Genomic DNA, 22,097 nt, shown 5'->3' on the forward strand with positions numbered 1-22,097 from the left:
TGAAAGCAGCTCAGCAGCTGCATGTAAGCAGATATTCAATGTGAAAACCATCATCCATTTCCTGGACTTTGAAAAAAATTAACAAAAGGATAGCATGCAGCATTAAATCACAACTTCTACACTCGGATCCCAATAGCTCATGCTAATATCCAGAAGCATCTTTTCTCTGAGCAAGGCCCAAGCAAGCTGTTAATAACCATTTCAGGTTTTATTTTAAACCTACCGCAAATTCTGTAAAGCTACAAAAATGAGGGCATGGAAACAAGTTCACATTCTAAAACAAACAAGCATAGGGGAGGCCGAGAAAAAAAAATGATGTTTACTACCGCCAGCAGATCATATACAGACAGTGTTGGAGAAATTCCTAGCACAAACAGTTCCATTTGGTGGAAATACATAGTTACGGTGGACAGGGCTTTCTTTGTACAATATAAAACAGTGACAAGTTCTACAGATGCAGTTACTTACATGCATTCACAGAAAATGTAGGAATGCTGCCTTGTTGGGTTTTTGATATTTTTACTGGTTTTTTTTTTTAGTTTTTCTCTCAAATGTCTCAGGCACAAAGAAAAAAAAAAGCAATTTAAATGACATCTTCATTAAAAAAAAAAAGAAAAAAGTAAAAGAAAAAAACGTGGTGGTTAGAAGTCCTGTCAGTGTTTGCTTTTCTTTGACTTTTTGTGAGATCTGTGTGGGGACCGGGACTGGGATCTGGACTTTTTCATAGATTTTTTAGGTGACCTTGATCGTGACCGTCGAGATCTTTTAGGTGTTCGAGATCCAGATGGTGACCTGAAACACAATGTTTGTGCTTGTATGAGATATTTGTATATAAAAACTGAAGCCTACTGAGCATTACAAGATCAATTCATATGACTGAATTCTCAAAGACAACAAATTATCTTTAATTTACCTTCTTAAACAGAAGCAGCGCGAGGGGGTATATGGAAGAATGATCAGTTTAAAATATTTGTACAGATACAGCAGGTAAAATAGGTATTGAACATGTCGCCATTTTTCTCAGTATATATATTTCTAAAGGTGTTATGGACGTGAAATTTTCACCACACGTCGGTAACCCATGCAATCCATACATACAAAGAAACCGAACAAAACAAATACGTTCAGAAATTAAGTTGTGTAATAAATGTGTAATAAACTGGAATGACACAAGGAAAAAGTATTGAGAACACGGAGAGGGAGGTGCAAAAAGGCATGGAAAGCCAATACACCAGCAGAAGTCTATTAGTAATTAGAAAGCAATCCTGCCCCTTCTCAATGCAAATTATCAGCTGATTCAGTCTCAACTGATGGCCTATAATAAGGTGTCTCATTACAAGGCATCACACAAGAAACATCTTATGATGGGTAAAAGCAAAGAGCTCTCTCAAGACCTTTGCAAGCTTGTTGCAAAACACATTGATGGCATTGGCTACAGAAGGATTTCTAACTTCTGAGCACTGTAGGGGCCATAATCAGCAAGTGGAAAGGACATCATTTCACCATAAACTGGCCGTGACCAGGTGCTCCTCGCAAGAATTCTGAGGAGCGAAAAAAAATTATCAAAAAAGTTATCCAAGAGCCAAGGACCACTTGTGGAGAGCTTCAGAAAAACCTGGAATTAGCAGATATAATTGATTCAAAGAAAAACATAAGTAATGCACTCAACTGCCATGGCCTGTATGCATGCTCACCACGAAAGACTCCATTGCTGAAGAAAAAGCATATTGAAGCTCGTTTAAAGTTTGCTGCACAACATTTAGACAAGCCTGTGAAATACTGGGAGGACATAGTCTGGTCAGATGAGACCAAAATCTAACTCTTTGGATGCCATAATACACACCATGTTTGGAGGTCAAATGGCAGTGCACATCACCCCAAAAACACCATACCAACAGTGAAGTTAGGAGGTGGGAACATCATGGTGTGGGGCTGTTTTTCAGCATATGGTACTGGCAAACTTCATATCATTGAAGGAAGATGAATGGAAAAAATGTACCAAGACATTCTTAATAAAAATCTGCTGCCATCTACCAGGATGATGAAGATGAAACGAGGATTGACATTTTGCCAAGACAATTATTCCAAACACAGAGCAAAGGAAATGCTCAACTGATTTCAAAAGAAAGAAAATAAAGCTGCTAGAATGGCCCAGCCAATCACCTGACTTGAATCCAATAGATAATCTATGGAGAGAACTAAAGATCAGAGTTCATAGAAAGGGCCCACGGAACCTTCCGAATTTGAAAACTATTTTTTGAAAGAATGGGCCAAAATCACATCTAACTAGTTTCTGCCTATAGGAGGCATCTTGAACAAATAAGTTCAAAAATTACCAACAAAGGATTTTGTACGAAGTAATAAATAAAAATTCCAGTTAACAAGTTCAATACTTTTTCCCTATGTAATTTCATTTTATTATACAGAACTTCATTTGTGAACTTATTTGTTTTGGTTTCTTTGTATGTATGGATTGCATGGTTTGTTAGTGACATGTGGTGAAAATGTTATGTCAATAGCACCTTTAGAAATATATTTACCGAGCAAAAATGGTGATGTGTTCAATACTTATTTTACCCACTGTATTAAAAATATATACCCCCCACAATTTAGTTCTGCTTTAAGTCTGACCTTACCATACCCCCTAAGAGTGTGTAACAGTTTAAATAACAGAGTCCTGCAGTTATACCGGAATAAAGTCTGCAATGCTTACCTCTGCTTCAGTGATCCGACACCTGTGAGGCCAGCATCTTCTCCTCAGCTTCTACAGGTGTCAGTCTTCCGTCATCCTCATTGGCTAGTGGAGGATGGTGTCACTATTGTGCATGCGTTCAGTCAACCCAGCACATAGGCACTGTACCAGAACGTAAACTGAGCTGTGCAAACGCAGCTCAGTGTACATTTTCCTGCATGCAGGCTGGAAGGTTTATTTTATTGCAGAAAAGACAGCTCATGTCTCTCCTACCATAAAAGGCCTACCAGTTTATTTTACACTTTGGTCTGCTTTAAGAAAAACAGAGTGTGAGCAGTTAGGCAGAGACAAGGCAGCAACTGCCAAACTCTCACCTCTAATTAGTGCACTGAAAATCACAGCAAAGAAATAGAATCTGCAGACTGGTGGGATTTTTAATACAGAAGAGACATTCTTGATCTCTTCTGCATTAAAAGCTACTAACCTGCTTGTCCGCCCGTGTACAAGCAAGCGCAGCTCACTGTACAAATTCAGCAATGTCATATTTGACTGAATTTTCGCACATGCGCGGAAGCCATGTCCTTTGTGCCTGGCCAATGACAGCGGCCGGCGATCGAGACCCAGAAGCTGACTGCTCGAAGAAGTCAGCGACTGGACGGGGAGTTCGGGGATGCCGAATTGTTGGGGCTGAGTATTGTTCTACTTTAAGCTAGATTCCCGCTTTCTGAATGCTGCCATTGTTTAGCAAGCTGCTGACTAGTTCTAAGGCAGAAATGTCACTCAGATTCTGAATAGGCTCCTTACCACATTATCAGTAAGACTGTGGCAGCCTTCATCAAAAAAGTATTTAGCTTGGTAAAAGATTCTGAATTCAATTAGAACTAGAAGCCACACCAAGAGTGAGAGGTGCAAGGGACTTTTTACACATTTTCTGCAACCGTGATTATGCCAGAATGTCATTATTATAGTGTAAACTAACTACACAGTTACAGCCTAAGGAAGATAGAAGGAATTGTCTTTGCTTTTTTGGTTTGTATTTGCAAACCAAGGCAATTCAGCCACGCTACAAGTTTGGCTTACACTTAACTTTAAAGTAAACCTATGGGTTTATTTACTTTAAATAAAGCAAGTGTAATGTATTGGGAGTTGATCTAGAAGCATTTGGCAACCAACTTTCAGGTCTTCTGCTCCAATAGCAATCCTTCCACGTTCATAAGTGCCATTATCACTTAGTAAGGCTACCCATGTGACAGTGATGAGCCAACAGCAGGATACAATGCTGATTGGGCCAACCGCAGCATACAATCCACAGATTTACACGGATACTTTTTTAAAAAGAAGTGACTGAAAATTAATTTATGTAAAATTATGAAAAATTATTTAAATAGCGTGTATGAATTTACAGCTCACCTTTTGGACTTTTTACTGGCATCTCTGGGAGAGTCTTTATGAGAGGATCGTGATCTGGAGCTGTCCTTGTGTGACCTCTCAGAGCGTTCTGATTTTGGTGAAGGAGATTTGCCTCGCTTACTACTGCTACTGCGTGATGGACTGGGGGAACCACTGTGACGCTTTTTTCTGGAAGAATGAACAGAATTGATAAATATAGTAACAGGAACCACTTTATTTATAAAGACATATTATAGAAGCCTATAAAGTATGAAAAACTACTCCCATCCAATTACGAATTCTAATTAACACGCAAATGAACTCAAAATGTGCCTCTCATAGTAATGAACTACAGTGCAAAAGCAAGTTAAAGTAAAGATTAGAATTTTGCCAAAATTCTAAGAGGAAATGCCAAGATCATTTACTGGGAAAACAAACACAATGTAAAAAAGTCAAACATGCAAAGATAAAACATAACTGACATGTATGGACAAATCTGTAAGCCCAATGGCAGTCCTCATGTTAAAGTGATATTAAACCTTCAGTTTATTTTCCTAAAATCATAAAATGTTATATTTACCTGCTCTGTGTAAAAGTTTTGCACAGAGCAGCCCTGATCCTCCTCTCGTATCCCCTTCTGGCCTCCTGGCTCAAAAACCAGGATTTGTAGGTAAGCATTTCTGATCCACTAATAAGCCATGAAGTCACCTGAAAAACTGAAGCTATTACTGATCGGGTAGACACAATTTTTTTTACCATCAGTAACTTGAGACCCTTGAGGTCCAGAATAGGCCAATCAGCTCTGCTTTACTTGGGAATTGTGAACAGGTTGGAATAGAAGCCGTGAGACCCTCTCTTATTCTTACAAATATGCCATGACCACTTGGGACAGCTGTATTTCCATGGGTACAAAGAAAACTGCTCTTTTTTGTAAATCTGAAGATACATTTTAGTGCATAAAACATGGTGGGAGAAACAATGAAACACCAGCTTGTAGCATCTGGATACCATGCTGTCGACCAAGTTATCTGTGACATCCAGGAAGCTGTAAAGGCCAATGGGCTGCCCCTTTGCTGTGAGGATTTGCCTCCAGAACTGGAAAACGTGGGGATCCAGTTTTCTTACAGACCAGGTATGTAGGCTTTTGCTTAAAGCCCCACACTAGTTTCTTAAAAAAAGGAACACATCTTGGATTCTGAATGAGTGACCAGTCTCTGACCTGTCACCTTTGCCTTCTTCTTTAGGGGTAAGAGAGTGCTTTTTTCTGCAGTCATCTTTGGATGAAAGCATCCAAGAATGGTTTAAACAAACATTTTCTTCTCATAAGGTCATACATGGTGTCCACCCAAGAAAGTTGCTGTATGTAATCATCAAAGAAACTTTAGGCTCTTGGAAAAGCTTTCAGAAGCTGCAAAATGGCAGAATCCTCTGGTTCTGATTCTCTGAAGGAATCATATGTTTTGACCAGACCATTAGGGCTTGGCAAACTACCACCTTAGCCACAGTAGACTGCAGAGCCACTCAGAAAGATTCCTTAACCATTTGCCGCCTGCCGTATGGCCAAATGGCGACCAGCAAATGTCATCAGCGTTCCGGGTGGACGCCATATGGCGTCCTCCCACACATGTGCAGATTGCGCTCCTGCAGAGCCGCGCAGTGGCGCGATCTGTCACCGGCCATGTACCTCAGACACGGCCGATGACAGATCTGAGTACCGGCCCCCGTTGCCGGTACCATGTGACCTGCTGTGACCAATCACAGCAGGTCACATGACAGTTGTATACAATGGATGGCTTCATTCATACCATCCATTGTATACTAGTGTCTAGCTGTGAATGGTCGCAGCTAATCACATGCACATGTCATGTGATTAGCTGTGGCCAAATCACAGCTAAGCACAAAAAAAAAAAAAAAAAAAAAAAAAACCCCTGAATGAATCGATGTCATTCAGGTAAATGCTTGCTTATAGCAAAGTAATTCTTTGGTATAAGAAAATTGTGTAAAAAAAATAAAATACTGATCACTTCCCCAAAGTAGTACAATGTTACTATGGTAACATTGTACTACTTTGGTCATCGTGAAATATGAAAAAAAAAATCTTAAAAAAAAAAGAAACAAAAAAGGTAATAAAAAAAAAATATTTTTTTTTTCATACTGTCACCAGTCAGTGTCCCTGATCACCGCAATGCCAGTTATATGACGACGCTGTACTGCACTGGTGACAATATGTAAAAAAAAAAAATTAAAAAAAAGTGAAACATTTTTTTAAATTTTTTCATTTTCTGAAAAATTACAAAAAAAAATACAACTTCAAAAAACTCGCCATGCCTCTTATGAAGTACGTTGGACTGTCTACTTTGCCAAAAAGGGGTCATTTGGGGGATATCTGTACTGTTCTGACATTCTTGGGCCTCAAGAAATTAGATTGGCTGTCAGTACTTCAGGATTGATCAATATTCACCAGAATGACCATTGCCCTGAACCTGCATAGTAACCTACCAGCGAGGTCACTGGATACACTGTAACCCAAAGATCGATGCATACAGGAACCAGTGCCGACTGGAAAACTTTCCCAGCCTTTAGGATCTGGGTACAGTCCCTCCTGGCCATAAAGCCTTAGTAACTAATCTGGATGACACCCAACATTAGCCAAGTAGGTGTTTTAGGATGGGCCTGGAAACTGGGGTCCAAGTCCACATCTTCACAGACGTCTGAAGGCACATCCAGCACCTAAGGATACTAGCTAAAAACGGATCATTAACTGAGCTGGGAGGGATTATCATTTTGCTATTTTTTAAACATCTTTACCAAGAATTTGCAGATGGGAATTTAGGTATTTGAAAAGTAAATGCTCTAGAAAAAACAAAAAGCTTCATATACTGACCTCTCTTTTCTTGTTGGAGTGGACTCGTCTTTTTCTTTTTTGTCTTTTATCCGATATTCAAACTTCTCTTTATCTTTCTTATCTCGGTCTCTTTCCCTCTCCATCTCTTTTTCTCTTTCCTGAAAAAAAAAAATTCAGTCAATGACTATTACTGAAAACATACTGCCATCTAGTGGTTTCAAAGGCAACCATCATTAAAGCATATGCCAGACAAAAAAGAAACATAAAAACATGCAGTAAACCTGCAATACATGCACATTTCCCTGTGTTTTATCCCATGAAGACCCTGCAAGTACAGAAAATGGCGAAACGAACAGGGGAAGCTACATGGGAGAATTATTCAAGAGTCAGGTTTCTACCATTTCTGTGCTGTTTCAAATACTGGTCAAGGCACAGCTGCAGAAAGGAGGATTTGCCCCATGGAGAAACTTATATGGCAAAAGTCCGAGACTCAAACCAAGTGAAGTATGCCTTCCACGTCCGGCGACAGACCATGCCGAAAGCAGCCTTTCTAGCTTCTAGCACTGAAGGAATCAGATTCAAAGATGCCCTTGTTTCTTAAAACCTCAGCTTCAACAGTCATGACACTGAAGACCTACATTGTCTGGATTTTTTGTTTTACTATCCTACATTACAGTGTCTAAGAGCTCACAGAGCATCTGCCAAGAGTCTTTACCAGGTTAGCATACTACATCCGACTGGGCCAGTTCAAAGCAATGAGGATTACCAGAATGCCCTCAATCTTGATATTGTTAAGCCGACGAGGAAGACGTTTCAGGGGAGGAAAGGAATAGCTCAAGGTGTAAGGATCCCACTGAGCTACTAGAGCATTCACCAGTTCCACTAGAGGATTTCTGTACCTGGAGACAAACTTGTCCAGTTTGTTATTGAACTTTTGGCACCAAGAGGCCCACATCCTGCGCCCAACTATGACAAATCTTGGAGCACCTTTAGGTGTATAGGGCACTCCCCTGGATCTAGAGACTGTTGGAGGAAGTCTGCCTGCCAATTGTCTACACTTGAGATGTGCACTGTGATCAAGGTGGGAAAGTGAAGTTCTGCCCAAAATATGATTCGGACTACCTTTCTTGCTGTGGAGGGACTTTGGCTTCCTCTTTTTCGGTTGGCTTATGTAGTCACCACCATGGCATTGTCCAAATGAATCTAGATCAGATAACCTACAAGCAGGATACTTCAAGCCTGCAGAGACAGCAAAACCACCTGAAGTTCCAGAATGTTGATCATGAGACAAGCCTCTGGCAACAACCTTGTCTTTTGTACTGACAGGTTGCCAGGGTACTTCCCAAGCCCAACAAGCTGGCTTCTGTTGGGAAGGAAGGACTACCAGTATTCAGAGACAGATTCCTGAGACAACAAGCAGGGACAAGCAGGTTTTCAGTGCCAAATGAATCAGTATGTCCAGAGACTTGTCCCAAGACATCAGGTCTTGAATATAAGTGGGCAAAATGGAAAACAGGGGAGTCAGACAACTCCTAGACTGAGTAGTTTCAGTCTAAGTTTGGAGAGTCTGGAATTTATCCTGAGAAAGAAAATCTCTGACCTGAGCAGTTTTACAGGACTAGACCCAGATACTACAAAGCCCATAAGTGACTAAAGTAAAGTAGGTAGACAGCAGGAGAAGATCAGAGTTGTACATGGCTTTTGCAAGAAAGAGTACCATCTGTATGATGGAAAAGTACATATGTGTTACTCCACCAGATGAAAGTGCTTAGTTAACCCCTTCCACAATGGACACAGTGGGAAATAAGGAGTTTTAGAGGTGCCCACCAACCTAAGTAAATAAGGTAGCTTCTGATGCTTAGCCTACTCACTATGTAAGTCTCTTTCAAAGTGGAACGGTGAAAGCTCTGAGACAGCTTTGAATCTGAAAATCACTCCTCAGATAACGTTTACCAGGACAGTGTCTGGAAAGTGCCATTTGCAGAAGCCAGTACCTTAAAGTCACTTCCAGGCTATTCCCACAACTTCCAGTCCAGTAGGCTGCAAATGCAGTGCTCCTAAAGCCAGGCTCAGGATGGACACAAAGGACAGCTGCAACTCAAGAGAGACAAAGCTCTAGAAGCAAAGTCCAGAAACATAGCAGAGTTATAGAAAAGTCATCGATCCTTCTAGGACACAGTGTCCTGAGACAAGATGGTAGTGGGAGGGCTTATCTTGGGCTGACCTACTTTTTTGTTTTCCAGTGTCAAATTCTCCTGTAGGTAGCAGAATAAGCCGAAGGTTAAGGACTTCCTTTGACCCTCAATGGACAAGATAAATATCGGTTGATATGCCAGAAATGATTCAGTGCTGTGAGCTGAAAATACACAGCATTTTTATAGACCGTCAGCCTTCCCAGTTTTCTTTTGCCTAACATTTCAGACCATCCTACTCTCAAATTTCTACAAGAAAGTCTAATCATTTTGTAGTCCATGATTAGAACTAAGAGGGCTCTTTGAGATAAAAGTGAACACCACTCAATTTCTGATAAGAAAACAAGTTTTCTGTAACTTAAAGAGATAGCAAAATGCTTCCAATGGTATATTAAACAGACCAAAAAAAGGGAGAAAAATAAGAAGTTCATTGTTAGGTTTTCCCTACATGCTAAATGCCATTCCTGAATGTTAAATTCCAAGTAGAGCATGCTTGCAGTCAAGCTGATATTTCATCTATTTATTTAAAATTAACAAGCCAACATGAAAATGTGACCCTGCGCTACTGACTAGCAGCTCTGCCTTTTAGAGCTTTCTTAGGAGATGAGCTCATGAAGGCTGACTGCAAGGATTTCTGAACAATGTCGGAATGATTCTGTCAAAAGGAAAGGTAGTGGTTCTTCTCATTAACATACAAGGAAGGAAACCAAGCTTCTAAACTTTTACCCTTTGTTATGACAGAGTTCAAATCTACTTACAACTGATAATGAAGATCTGCCTGCACATGACAGACAGGGTTAATTATTGCAAACATAGCTGCCCAGCCCCCTCATAAACAGAACCAAGTAAGATTTTTCAGTGCTGAAGTTATCAAAACAGAGCACTTAAGGTAAAAGAGCAATTTTATTTTTATTTGCTATGCTAATGACAAGATTTAACAAATATAAAGGCGTTATCCTAATTAGACTGTAAATGGGACTGTCCCTTTAACATACAAGAAGCCAACAAAAATTATTCCAACTTAATTTTTTTTTGAAGTGCAGAGAAAGCCAACAGTACAATCATATAAAAAGGCTATGGCATCACAGCTACATTGAAATCATCCAGATTGTTATTCAACACCAGGCAATACATTCTAGTGAGGAAAGTGCTGACCTGTCAGACATTTGCATAACAGAGCTTCTCTATCTAGAGGAATCAATTGGCCACTGTGAAAAAGGGCTCCAGTTTCACACAGGTGATCAGAAAAATCATGACTTTTGTAAGTTAAAAGACATAAGAGACCCTAAAGCCAGTTGGTGATCTGATAAGGAAGAGACTACAGGCTAGCATTTGTTACTGACACACTACACCTCCATGCTCTTCCTTGAATATTTTACTTAACTACTAATCTGGTGCACTTATCAATCTGAGGGCTTGACTCGAGTTTGTTGTGCATTCTCCCTGGGTAAAGTAATATGTGGCAGGAGATAAAGATTGATGACGCTCAGGTATCTGTAGTGACCATAAGCGCCTCTACTCAGGTTTCTGACCTTATGTTACAGTTGAGAATAGAAAAACCATGTACAGATCAGTGTAACCAAAATGACCTTTACACCACCCTAAATTGATGAATACCTAAAGTGAGTACATGATACACGGTTTCCCAGAAACAAACACAGTCACTTCCAAAACACAACACTTCCGTCTAAATGGTAGCAATCTTTAGAAAACTAAAAAAAAGAAAGATGGGTGGTGACTTCCCAATGTAACCTGTAAGCAGAAATGTAACCCAAGACAAATAGGAGATGAAAACTTATATAAGTAATAACAGTACCCTTTGTAGAAGCTTGTCCCGATAGTGTTCAACTTGTTCCTGAATGCTCTGCCCTGACTTCTTCGGCCTTTTCCCAGATTCAATTTCATCTTGAAACTTCATTACTTTTAACTAAAGGGAAAAAAAACAAGCAATGAACATAGAAAGTAAAATGTATCTACTCCCAATTTATTTATTATTTAAAAGGTGTAATTTAAATGGTAAACTATCAAGCCACATTGCCCCTTTCACCCTTGCCCTCCGCAACGCATTATATGAAATAATTGCAGATATGCAATTATCAGGTGCCCGGAATGTGCTTTGCCCCAGTTCCAATTACACGATTACAATAATGTGCAGACAAACAAATCATGCTTCTCAAGCTTTCCACCTATTATTCTACTGGGAATGGGAAAAAAAGGGGGATTACCAAGAAGAAAATAGGGGAAGTTAAAGAAAATCTACAGCTGCCAGGGGCAACAGAGAGAAGAAGGCCCCTTTTTATACAGAGGACCTGTCTGGAGAGTAACCTCCTTGAACAGAAGTGGAGGGCTCTGAATGAGCAAGATTAGATGAAGAAGACCCCTGAAGGACAGAGAAGGTCATAGCAGACGATCAAGAGGAGCAATTTCTCGTAAAGGGTGCATAAGGAACAAAGTGTTGGTTTTAGGAAATGGATATACAAGGCAGAACAGGGACCTGTAGATTACAAAGGGCTAATTTTTTAATGTTTGGCAATTTCAAAGAGAGGAAGCTACGGGATGAGGAATGGGAACAAGTTCTGGAATGGGGTTTCCTATCAAACTAGGTGAGAATTACCAAACATGACAGATTGCAGAGTATGGGGGAACCAATCTGAATGCCACAAGGAAATATGTGCACTCAACCTAAAGGTTGGAAGGTACCCAACTTATGAATATCAAGGAATTAAAGATGCTGGGAGATTGCTGGGCAAAAGTCCAGCCATACAACTAGAGAGGTTTTCTTAAAGAGGCAGGCAAGTGCCAGGGTAACTACAGACCGCATGTGGAAAGAAAATAAATGCATAAGGGAAACATTGGGAACAGGGGCAATGCGACCATTTCCAGTACTAAACCAGAAAATGCAGCCGATCAGTATAAAAGAAGGTAATAGCAGAATGACTCCCCTACCTGTAGCATAACCTAAGAAAAATTCTCAAGGAGGGGCAATGAATGGGTGTGTTAAAGAGATTAGATTAGAAATTGATGGGAGCTGGAGAGATACTGGGTCTCACATGTCCTTGTGTGAAGGTTTTACAGGTACCACACCCCTATGGGAACAGAGAAGAATATAAACCCTAGTAGGAGAAAATAATGGGGCTTTTAAAGGTACCATACCATTATGGGTATAAAGATGCATAATCATAAACAATATTGGATACAATAGAGCATAATTTATGACATTATTAAAAAAATCAGAGTGGTAAGCAAGACAAACACCAATGTACGCACATACATAATGGGTCAACTAAAATATAAAGAGAGAATAGTGGGCAAAGACTCTGGCTCGGGATGTGAGAACGTCACGGGCAAGAGTCCTAAAACCCTATTGATACCATCAAAAGAATAGATCATCATCAAACTAGTGAAACGATTACAGACATGAAAAGTATGAAAAATGTTGTTAATTAGTGGAAATATCTAAATTAATATAGACTACCCAAATGATGGACCATTGGGTGTAATTTGAGGAGGGTGGCAACTCCACTAGAAACCAAAATTGCTTTTCCATAAAATTGAATCCAAAACTGGATAATCAAAAGATCCGACGCGTTTTGTGGGATGTGACCCACTTCTTCAGGGAAAGTGGAAAAACTGAGCAACAATGCCAGTCGATGATGTTCACTAGCAGCACCAAATGTACATGAAGATCAATAGTGAATGGATACACAAAGGGAGATTTTCTGAGCACCGGGGAGGAAGCCACCAGTCCGAGAATACCTCAGATCAAATTGGGCAGCAAACACCAAGCCGTTGATCGTTCCAGATGAAAAAAGTGTGGTGACCAACTGTTATAGGTTAGTGAACACCCGTCTTGGTTGCTCCTGAGCAGTGAACAGGCAGAAATGGTAAGGAGGTTAAAAGCAGACAAAAAAAGAGCAAAAGTTGCCCAAACAGATGCCCCAGTGTAGTACTTGAGTGTGCTAAAGAGTATGTTCATAAACTTCGGACCAGACAAAAAGGCCTTGCTGAATGAAAAGGGAAAAAAGTATTAACACATGCATTTGAGCCTCTAGTTCAAAGAATTTGGTTTGGGAGCCTCACAATAACAGGCACCCTAGAATATGAATGTTTAGGGTGCGGTTCAGGGTCTAAAAAAAGCAAAACAGAATACGGTGTTTTTTTTTCCCCCAGCAAAAGCACAACCCATTGTGTTTGCTATTAAAAGGTAGAAAATCTGCTCTTTAGAGGCGTGCATGGCTGTTATTCATTCATATTGACATCCCCACACATGTAAAAAAAACAGTGTTTGAGGGTGTGGGAACCATAAGTAAATTGCTTTTGCACCATGCGATTACTGCATAAAACACAGGCACAGCGGCCCATGCAAATGAACAGGATGCCATATCCACATAAACCTGCAATAGTGTTAACCTAGACCAGGGGTGGGCAAACTTTTTGACTTGAGGGCCGCAATGGGTTCATATATTGGACCCGGGGGCCGGACCAAGAGTAGATGAATGATGTGTATGTGTCATCCATAGTAAGTATAGTAATATTCCCCCATAGTAAGCATAGTAATTAATCCCCCATAGTAATTCATCCCCCATATAGTAATTCATTCCCCCATAGTAATTCATCCCCTATAGTAACTCATTCCCTATAGTAATTCATCCCCCATATTAATTCATCCCCCATATTAATTCATCCCCCATATAGTAATTCATCCCCCATAGTAATTCATCCCCCCTAGTAATTCATCCCCCCTAGTAATTCATCCCCCCTATAGTAATTCATCCCCCCTATAGTAATTCATCCCCCCTATAGTAATTCATCCCCCCTATAGTAATTCATCCCCCATATTAATTCATCCCCCATATTAATTCATCCCTCATATAGTATTTCATCCCCCACAGTACTATTCCCCCCCCCCCCCCCCCCCCCCCCCAAGTAGTAAGCCAAGTCCCCCCTGTGTCAATTCACTTACCTTTGCTCCGCGCGTTCTTCTCGCCGTTCCGGTCTTCAGGGCAGACTGTGAGAGGAGCCTAGCTCCCCTCCCCTCACGTTCGTCACGCTGCCCCACCTACACACATCCTGACAGCCACATCCGCGGGCCGGATTAAAAGGTCCACCGGGCCGTATACGGCCCACGGCCGTAGTTTGCCCATTGCTGACCTAGACTAAGGGCACGCTTGGAAATGCATCCCTAAAACAGACAAGGGTTCCTGTGTAGGATTTGGAAAATCCTTGTAATTCTTCCTAAAAGGGAAGTAGTTGACGATCCCTTGTGATTGCAAGCTAATAGAAGGTATAGGAAAATTGCGTACTTTTGTGAAGTAGCAAATAGGAACAGACCCATTGTTTACCTCCTTGAAAGAGGGGGAAAAAATTGAAAATAAGGTTGGGGCGTCTTTGTCCTAAGCTGGAGCAAAAGTCACTTGCCATCTTCCCAACTCTAGGGGTAGACGTGAACTTCCATTGTGAATGGGACTCCTGAGCAGATCATATGGGATTATAGTTGGAGGGTCTGCCACAAAACAATAGACCTGCAGTAGATTACGACATCTGGAGGGGCTGAACAGATCGCACACATAAGATAAAGGAAGACAATTAAAAACAGGGAGCAGTGATTGTGGAGGGTAGAACCCCCCCCCCCCCCTCCTTCTGTATCTGCCTCAATGTTTTCCAAAGAGGCCAGCAGGTCTTGGAACAGGGTCAGCCAAAAAATTCTTAGCCAAAAAATATTGCACAGATGCACAGAATGTGAGGAGCCAGGGTCGCCAGCAGGGAACCCAAAAATAAGTGGATTGGGGCTGCTCTGTGCAAAACCCATTGCACACAGCAGGTAAGTGTAACATGTTTGTTCATTATTATGGATCATTTATGTATCTATACATGGTGATCATATTTCCTTGTAATTTCCTCTTTTCAAGAGAATAAACTTAATTCAGCTAATCTTTCCTGATAGTCAAGGCCCTCAGTTTGGCTGTCCTTCTCTGCACCTCTCTCTAATTCCCCAATATCCTTCTTGTGGCCTGGTGCCCAAGACCGAACTACATATTTCAGATGAGGTCTTACTAATGCTTTGTACAGGGAAAAAATTATCTCTCTCTGGAGTCTATTCCTCTATGAATGTAAGTCACTCATTGTGTAGTATTGCCATGTGATCTGCTGTCACTGGTCATAGCGATCACATGGTACCAGCAGCGCAGCCCAGTACACTGATCTGTCATCCGTGGGTGTATTGTAACACTGAGAGACAGAATAGCAACAAAAAATTCAAAGGAAATGCAGGTCTAACAAATGATGCACTGATTTGCATGTTCATGAGGGAAATAAGTATTTTATCCTGTATCATTCAGCAGGATTTCTGGCTACCAGGTGTCTTTCATACAGGTAACAAGCTGAGATTAGAAGCAGTCTCTTAAAGTAAGTGCTGCTAATCTCATTTTATTACCTGTATAAAAGACACCTGTCCACAGGAGCAAACAATCAGATTCCAAACTCTCCACTATGGCAAAGACCACCAAAGAGCTATCCAAGGATGTCAGGGACAAGATTGTAGACCTACACAAGGCTGGACTGGGCTACCAAACTATTGCCAAGCAGCTTGGTGAGAAGGTGACAACAGTTGGTGCAATCATTCGCAAATGGAAGAAACACAAAAGAAAATGTCAGTCTCCTTAGGTCTAGTGCACCATTCAAGATTTCTCCTCGTGGAGTGTCGATGATCATGATAACAGTGAGGAATAATCCCAGATCTACATGAGGATCTTGTCAATGATCTTCAGGCAGCTGGGACCACAGTCACCGAGAAAACAATTGGTAACACACTACGCCGACAAAGATTGAAATCTTGCAGTGCCCGCAAGGTCCCTCTGCTCAAGAAAGCACATGTCCAGGCCCGTCTGAAGGTTGCCACTGAACATCTGAATGATGCAGAGGAGGACTGGTTGAAAGTGTTGTGGTCAGATGAGACCAATTTTGAGCTCTTTGGCATCAACTCAACTCACCGTGTTTGGAGAAGGAGGAATGCTGTCTATGACCCCCAAGAACACCATCCCAACTGTCAAACATGGTGGTGGAAACATTCTGCTTTGGGGGTGTTTTTCTGCTAAGAGGACAGGACAAAAGCACCGCATCAAAGGGACGATGGATGAGGCAATGTACTGTCAAATCTTGGGTGAGAACCTTCTTCCCTCAGCCAGGGCATTGAAAATTGGTCGTGGATGGGTGTTCCAGCATGGCAGCAACCCAAAACACACAGCCAAGGCAACAAAGGAGTGGCTCAGGAAGAAGCACATTAAGGTCCTGGAGTAGCCTAGCCAGTCTCCAGACCTAAATCCGATTGAAAATCTGTGGAGAGAGCTGAAAGTTCAAGTTCCCAAACTCGAGCCGCCAAACCTTAATGACTTGGAGAGGTTCTGTCAAGAGGAGTGGGCCAAAATTCCTCCTGAGATATGTGCAAACTTGGTGGCCAACTACAAGAAACCTCTGACCTCTGTGATTGCCAACAAGGGATTTGCCACCAAGTACAAAGTCATGTTTTGTGAAGGGGATCAAATACTTATTTCCCTGATGAACATGCAAATCAGTGCATAATTTGTTAAACATGCATTTCTTTTGAATTTTTGTTGCTATTCTGACTCTGTGTTACAATACACTTACCATTCGATTTTTTTACTGATCATTTCTTTGTGAGTGGGCAAACATTCAAAATCCGCAGGGGATGAAATACTTATTTCCTTCACACACACAAACCCCTATATACATATATATATGCACACAGCTTTCATAAAGTATTCAGATCCTTTTTAGTTTTCAATTTTGTTGAGTGAAGTCTAAATACATTATGATAGATATTTTATAACACACACACACATAAATATATACACACATACACCTTTATAATAAAAGCAATTTGGACTCCTTCCCCACTATTGCTATTGTTTTATCTTTAGGAACTCTAATGTTGTGGGAAAAGGTAGTCCATAACAGATTAGTGTCAGTCTAAGTAAAAGAAAAGAGAAAAACTGAAAGAAAAAAGTAGAAGCTGTCATTTTTACTGACCTCAATTTCTCTAAGTTTGGCACGTTTTTCTTCACTCATTTCAGAATATTTAAATGATTTAGAATCAGACATATCATCTCTAATTGGGTTGGAGTAGTAATGTTGGTCCTCTGATTTAGAGCTCTGTGTATCCTCTTCATCGTCACTTTCCTCCTCTTGACTATAATGAGGCAAACATATGCATGATTATAAAGGCCTCTAAAGATTGTCATGATATAAAATATTTATGCTGACAAGGTGTAGAAGGAAAAAGGTCCTGAGCCAATATACTTCTTTAACCAAGCTTTTTACCTGTTACCTTGAACAAGCATGTGCACCAACAAATGCTTGCTTAGGCTTAGTGATTCAGCAAGTACAAAAGCAATAAGAATTTAAAATAAAGACACCCCTTGAGTGTACACCATTAAAAACAGCAATGGTAGCTCCCATATTATGTTCAGGGGTTCAAGAATTGTTCCCTTGCTAAGGCCTGTTGGAGCTTTGACCGACCACACATGCTACAGCATTAGAAGAAAAGTCAATCTCTGCTGAGGTTCTGTAACTGTAATTCACCATCATTCTGCAACTCTGTTACAGGGAGTGAAATTCCAATTGGTATTTCCAGCAGGTCTCCCCATGTGGCAACCTAAGGGCAGTTGCACCTGGGATCTCTAGCTGCTGTGCCTGCAATCCTGCCATTTTAGTGTGCCCAGGCATTCATCCCTGAAAACATGGGTCCTAAATGCAAGCACCCATCCAGCCACATCTTATTTCAGCCTGCCATTTTGTGCAAAGGACCTAAAAGAGTGACTTTTTATCACCAGTGGTGAGGGTATATGACGTGATAGAATAAACTCTCTTACAAACTGTAAAAACATTTTTGCTAACACTTTTAAAAATATTTAAGCAATGGTACCAGATAAACCAAACTGACACCCCAAACTCCCATGCATGCATATAACAGTTATTCTACAATCTGAAGATGAGTAAGGAGATAAAAAAAAATGTTAAAAAAAAAAATCTACAGCTAAGCAGATCGATATTTCTTCCAGTTTCGTTACATAAATTCTTCAGTAGGGTCCTTAGTTAGGCTACGAATCACAGCTGTGCAGGTGGTTGCTGCTGCAGGACCCACACCTGTTCCCACAGCCGCAATCACTCGCACAGTGAAACGCAGATGTGGGCGGGTGCCAACAATCCTAATGGCACGCCACCCACACTGGAAATCACACATGCCCTGGGAACCGCACTGAACCTGCGGTTCCATTGCGGGCTACGATTTCAAAAATAGTGCAGGGACCTTTTCCTGCGTTGCACAAGGCATGACAGCCCATTCAAATGAATAGGCTTCTGTTCCCATGCAAACTGAGGATTGCACATCTGCATATATGTGAACCTGGCCTTACATGAGTGCTAGCAACAAATCAAAATCATTTTCACTTGTGCTTAGCAAAACCAAGTCTATGGAACTATTGTTGGTTTACATTTTGTAACTGCAATAAGTTCCTTTTACATACATTTGATTTTCTTCCTCATCAGACTCTTCATGCTGGTCAAACATTTCCCACTTGGATGTGGTGACAGCTAAAATAAAACAAAAAGAAATTTTATTTGGTAACAACTTTCATTCCTACACTTTCTTTTGTCATTAACACATACAGAATTATTCCAAGATCATATGTAAACAAAGTGTTGTTACTCTCCCCCCCATGGCAGTGTAAAGGATTTTCCTTAGCTGTAATTACCTTGTGACTCCAGCTCTGCTTCATCTACAGCCTCCCACTTAGATGGCGCTACTTTAAAAATTGGCTCATTCTTTTTAGAATCTTCAGAAATGTCCACTTTTATTATATAGAAAAAAACACACAAAAGGATTTATGTCAGCATTCAGAGCGTTGACAAACAAAATATTTGATTTTAAGAGTGTTGACAAACAAAATATTTGATTTTAAAGTTGTATATTAAAAATTCTCCCTTACGTGGAACGCCATCCAGATCATCATCAAGAGATTTTATAGGCACACCATCCAAGTCGTCAAGTGGAGCGCCATCAAGGGGGATTCCATCCATATCTTCCAAAGGAGCCCCATCTAATTCTTCCTCAATTGGAGCACCATCCAAATCATCTATCACCTCCTATGAGCACAACAGAGTTGTCTTGTAGTATGGATTAAGCAAAGACTTGTATAGAATTCTGATATTTTACTACTGTGTTGATTATAACACGCACACACGCACACACACACACACACACACACGCACACACGGTACTTAATGGCAATACAAGCATTGCAAGTGTATTTCAGCTTCCCTCTTTCGGCCACCAGGATTTGTTTACAATTTCAGACAGGTGTAGGCAACCCATGATCACACAGTGCAAAACCAAAAAAGCCCAGTGAATTTTTCTACACTGGCTTATGCAGGCCATACATGTGTCGAATTCTGAACAAATTTTCTTTAGAAATTTGGAAATTTCATGTGTTTTGTAATCTGACGGTGCCACCATTGATTTCGAAATTTGACCAACCAAGCCTTCAATTTTCACCTCATGTTGCTACAAAAAAGAATTTTCGTGGCTGGGAGTCTTCTTTTCTTTCCAGGTCACAGCTCACGCTCATTTCTTTTTCGATGATATTTCTCACACAATTCTCCCATCAATGATTAGAAATTGGTTTGTTATTCAAACAATGTCCAACATGCCAATCACTCAAATGTGATGGCCGCACGAATAGGCCGAAGTTGCGGCCCGTTAACAGTAAGAAATTCAACCGAAAATTCTAAGTTACGATTTTTTAAAAGATAATTATTTCGGAATTTGACCCATGCATGGCCTGCATTACTTTCTGCAAGCTGCCATTATTATTATGCACTTACCTCAGTATCCTTCTCATCAATATTTACAAGACCAAGGAAAATATTCTGCAGCTTGATTAAAAAGGGTTCAGGATAAATAGCCCAGTCTTCCCAGGCCCGGAAGCAGGCCATAACACGTTGCTGGATAAAAAGATAAAAAGAATATAGTATATCGCTTTATTCAGTGTCCAACATTAAATGCAATGAGCCAGGAATCATAATATTGATATTAAGACTATCAAATGGTAAAGTTTTAGTTCTATCTGAACTGAAACATTAGGGCTTGATTCACATCTATGCGGTGCAGAACTGCAAGTAAAACGCTTGCTTTCCTGCAACAAAAACATGCGGCTGTTAGAAGCGGGGTGGTTCCCCCACACATTGGAAACCACAGCATGTTTTCCTGTGCTGGTAAACGCATAGCACTATGGATTTTCCCTGCAGCCTTGATTTTAGAAAAAAAATGCAGGGTCCTTTTTCTGTGTTTTCTGCAGGTGCAGCAGCCCAGCAGTGCAAATGCAGCCATAGGGAAACCAGCATAGTGTGAACCTAGCCTAAGAACTACAATACTCCACAAAATTCCATCTTAAAAGAGACCCTGCAAACAATATAAAATTACAGTTAGAAGAATATAAAATGTCTTTTAAATGCTTACTTGCAGTGTTTTTTTCCCCAACCATGTATTCACTGCAATTTGCCTTTGAACTTGCTACGGAATTTGACCACCCCAGGTGGTGTAAATTCCCTAACAAAACCCTTCCCCCTCCTACCAAGTCATAATGGAAGTGTCTAATGACTGATTGTGCTGGACTGGCTCTTCTGCCAGAAGAGCAGACTTATTTGAAATTATTGCTACAGTTGTTGGGAAATAATTTTAAGAGTTTAATGTCTGATGAACAATGCCCTTGGTGTCTTATTTCTTTGATTCTTGGGCACAGCAGCTGCAGGTATAAAGGCTAAAAGGACATAAAGTGACTAGCATTGGGTATTAATGACTGCACAGCATCAGGACAGGAAGTGATGGAAAATATTTTCAACAGGAACACAGACAAAACAAAATGCATATTAGTAGGAGTGGAAAAGGGCTAGAATGGCTGAAATTGTTCTTACTGCTGTCTGTGCTTTCCTGTCCTTGTGAGAACCCAACCTACCTTCCATTTCTTTTGCAAGAAAAACAACACACACACACTCTTTTTTTGGGCCAAATCTCACTTAAAATTGTCAGTCGCAAAGTGCAAATTTGCTCTGTTGCCAGAAGAATCGAAATTTGACATTTTTGGCAACCATAGGCACCGTGTCCTCTGGACTAAAGAGGAGAGGGACCTTCCGGCTTATTAGCATTCAGTTCAAAAGCCAGCATCACTGATGGTATGGGAGTACATTAGTGCATATGGAATTAGCAGCTTGCACATCTGGAGAAACACTACACTGAAAAAACACTGAAAGATATATCCAGGTTTTAGAGCAGAATAGGTTCCCATCCCGAAAATGTCTTTTCAGGGAAGGTCTTGCCTATTTCAGCAAGACAATGCTAAACCATATACTGCAACTATTGCAATAGCATGGCTTCATAGCAGACGAGTCTGGGTGCTTAACTGGCCTGCCTGCAGTGCAGACTTATCACCAATTGAAAATATTTGGCAACAGTCCTGAAGACCCAGAACAGTTGAGCAGACCCTATATCAGACAAGAATGGGACAACATTCCTTTCCCAAAACTCCAGCAACCGTTCTCCTCAGTTCCCAGATGTTAACAGTGTTGTTACAAAAAAAAGGAATGATACTACACTGATAAACATGGCCCTGTCCCAAATGTATTGAGACGTGTTGCTGACATCAATCTTAAAATTACAACAAACATCTGATGTGTTTGCTATTGTGAATAGTTTGAGATTTGCAAACCATTGCATTCTGTTTTTATGTACATTTTACCCAGCATCCTAAGTATTTGAAATTGGGATTGTAAAACGTGACAGACCTCTACGTAAAATGTATGTTCTGCTAAGTACTGAGAATAGGGAGTTTACTGATAATTCACTATTACATCGTATACGCAAGTTTATAAATTGACCACTAAGCTTGGTAATATGCCTGAATTACCT

At 40.6% G+C, this 22,097-nt stretch overlaps 1 protein-coding gene across 4 annotated transcripts in view; it reads right to left on the reverse strand.

The window, feature by feature from the left end:
- Nucleotides 1-304: 304 nt before the first annotated feature.
- Nucleotides 305-22,097, reverse strand: part of U2SURP (U2 snRNP associated SURP domain containing) — an 88,203-nt gene continuing 66,410 nt past the window's right edge. For all 4 annotated transcript variants that reach the window (XM_089672562.1, XM_089672560.1, XM_089672561.1 and 1 more), the window contains exons 18-26: nucleotides 20,018-20,137; nucleotides 19,123-19,279; nucleotides 18,889-18,984; nucleotides 18,661-18,727; nucleotides 17,165-17,324; nucleotides 10,935-11,045; nucleotides 6,966-7,084; nucleotides 4,103-4,270; nucleotides 305-792 (exon numbers count right to left, since the gene is read on the reverse strand). In XM_089672562.1, coding sequence (XP_089528688.1) covers nucleotides 654-792; nucleotides 4,103-4,270; nucleotides 6,966-7,084; nucleotides 10,935-11,045; nucleotides 17,165-17,324; nucleotides 18,661-18,727; nucleotides 18,889-18,984; nucleotides 19,123-19,279; nucleotides 20,018-20,137 — 1,137 coding nt within the window. In that variant the 3' untranslated portion in view covers nucleotides 305-653. The remainder of the gene's footprint in view (nucleotides 793-4,102; nucleotides 4,271-6,965; nucleotides 7,085-10,934; nucleotides 11,046-17,164; nucleotides 17,325-18,660; nucleotides 18,728-18,888; nucleotides 18,985-19,122; nucleotides 19,280-20,017; nucleotides 20,138-22,097) is intronic.

The sequence above is a fragment of the Staurois parvus genome, unplaced genomic scaffold, assembly GCF_062004578.1.
Source record: "Staurois parvus isolate SC_StPar_1 unplaced genomic scaffold, SC_StPar_1.0 ptg000131l, whole genome shotgun sequence".
NCBI lineage: Eukaryota > Metazoa > Chordata > Amphibia > Anura > Ranidae > Staurois > Staurois parvus.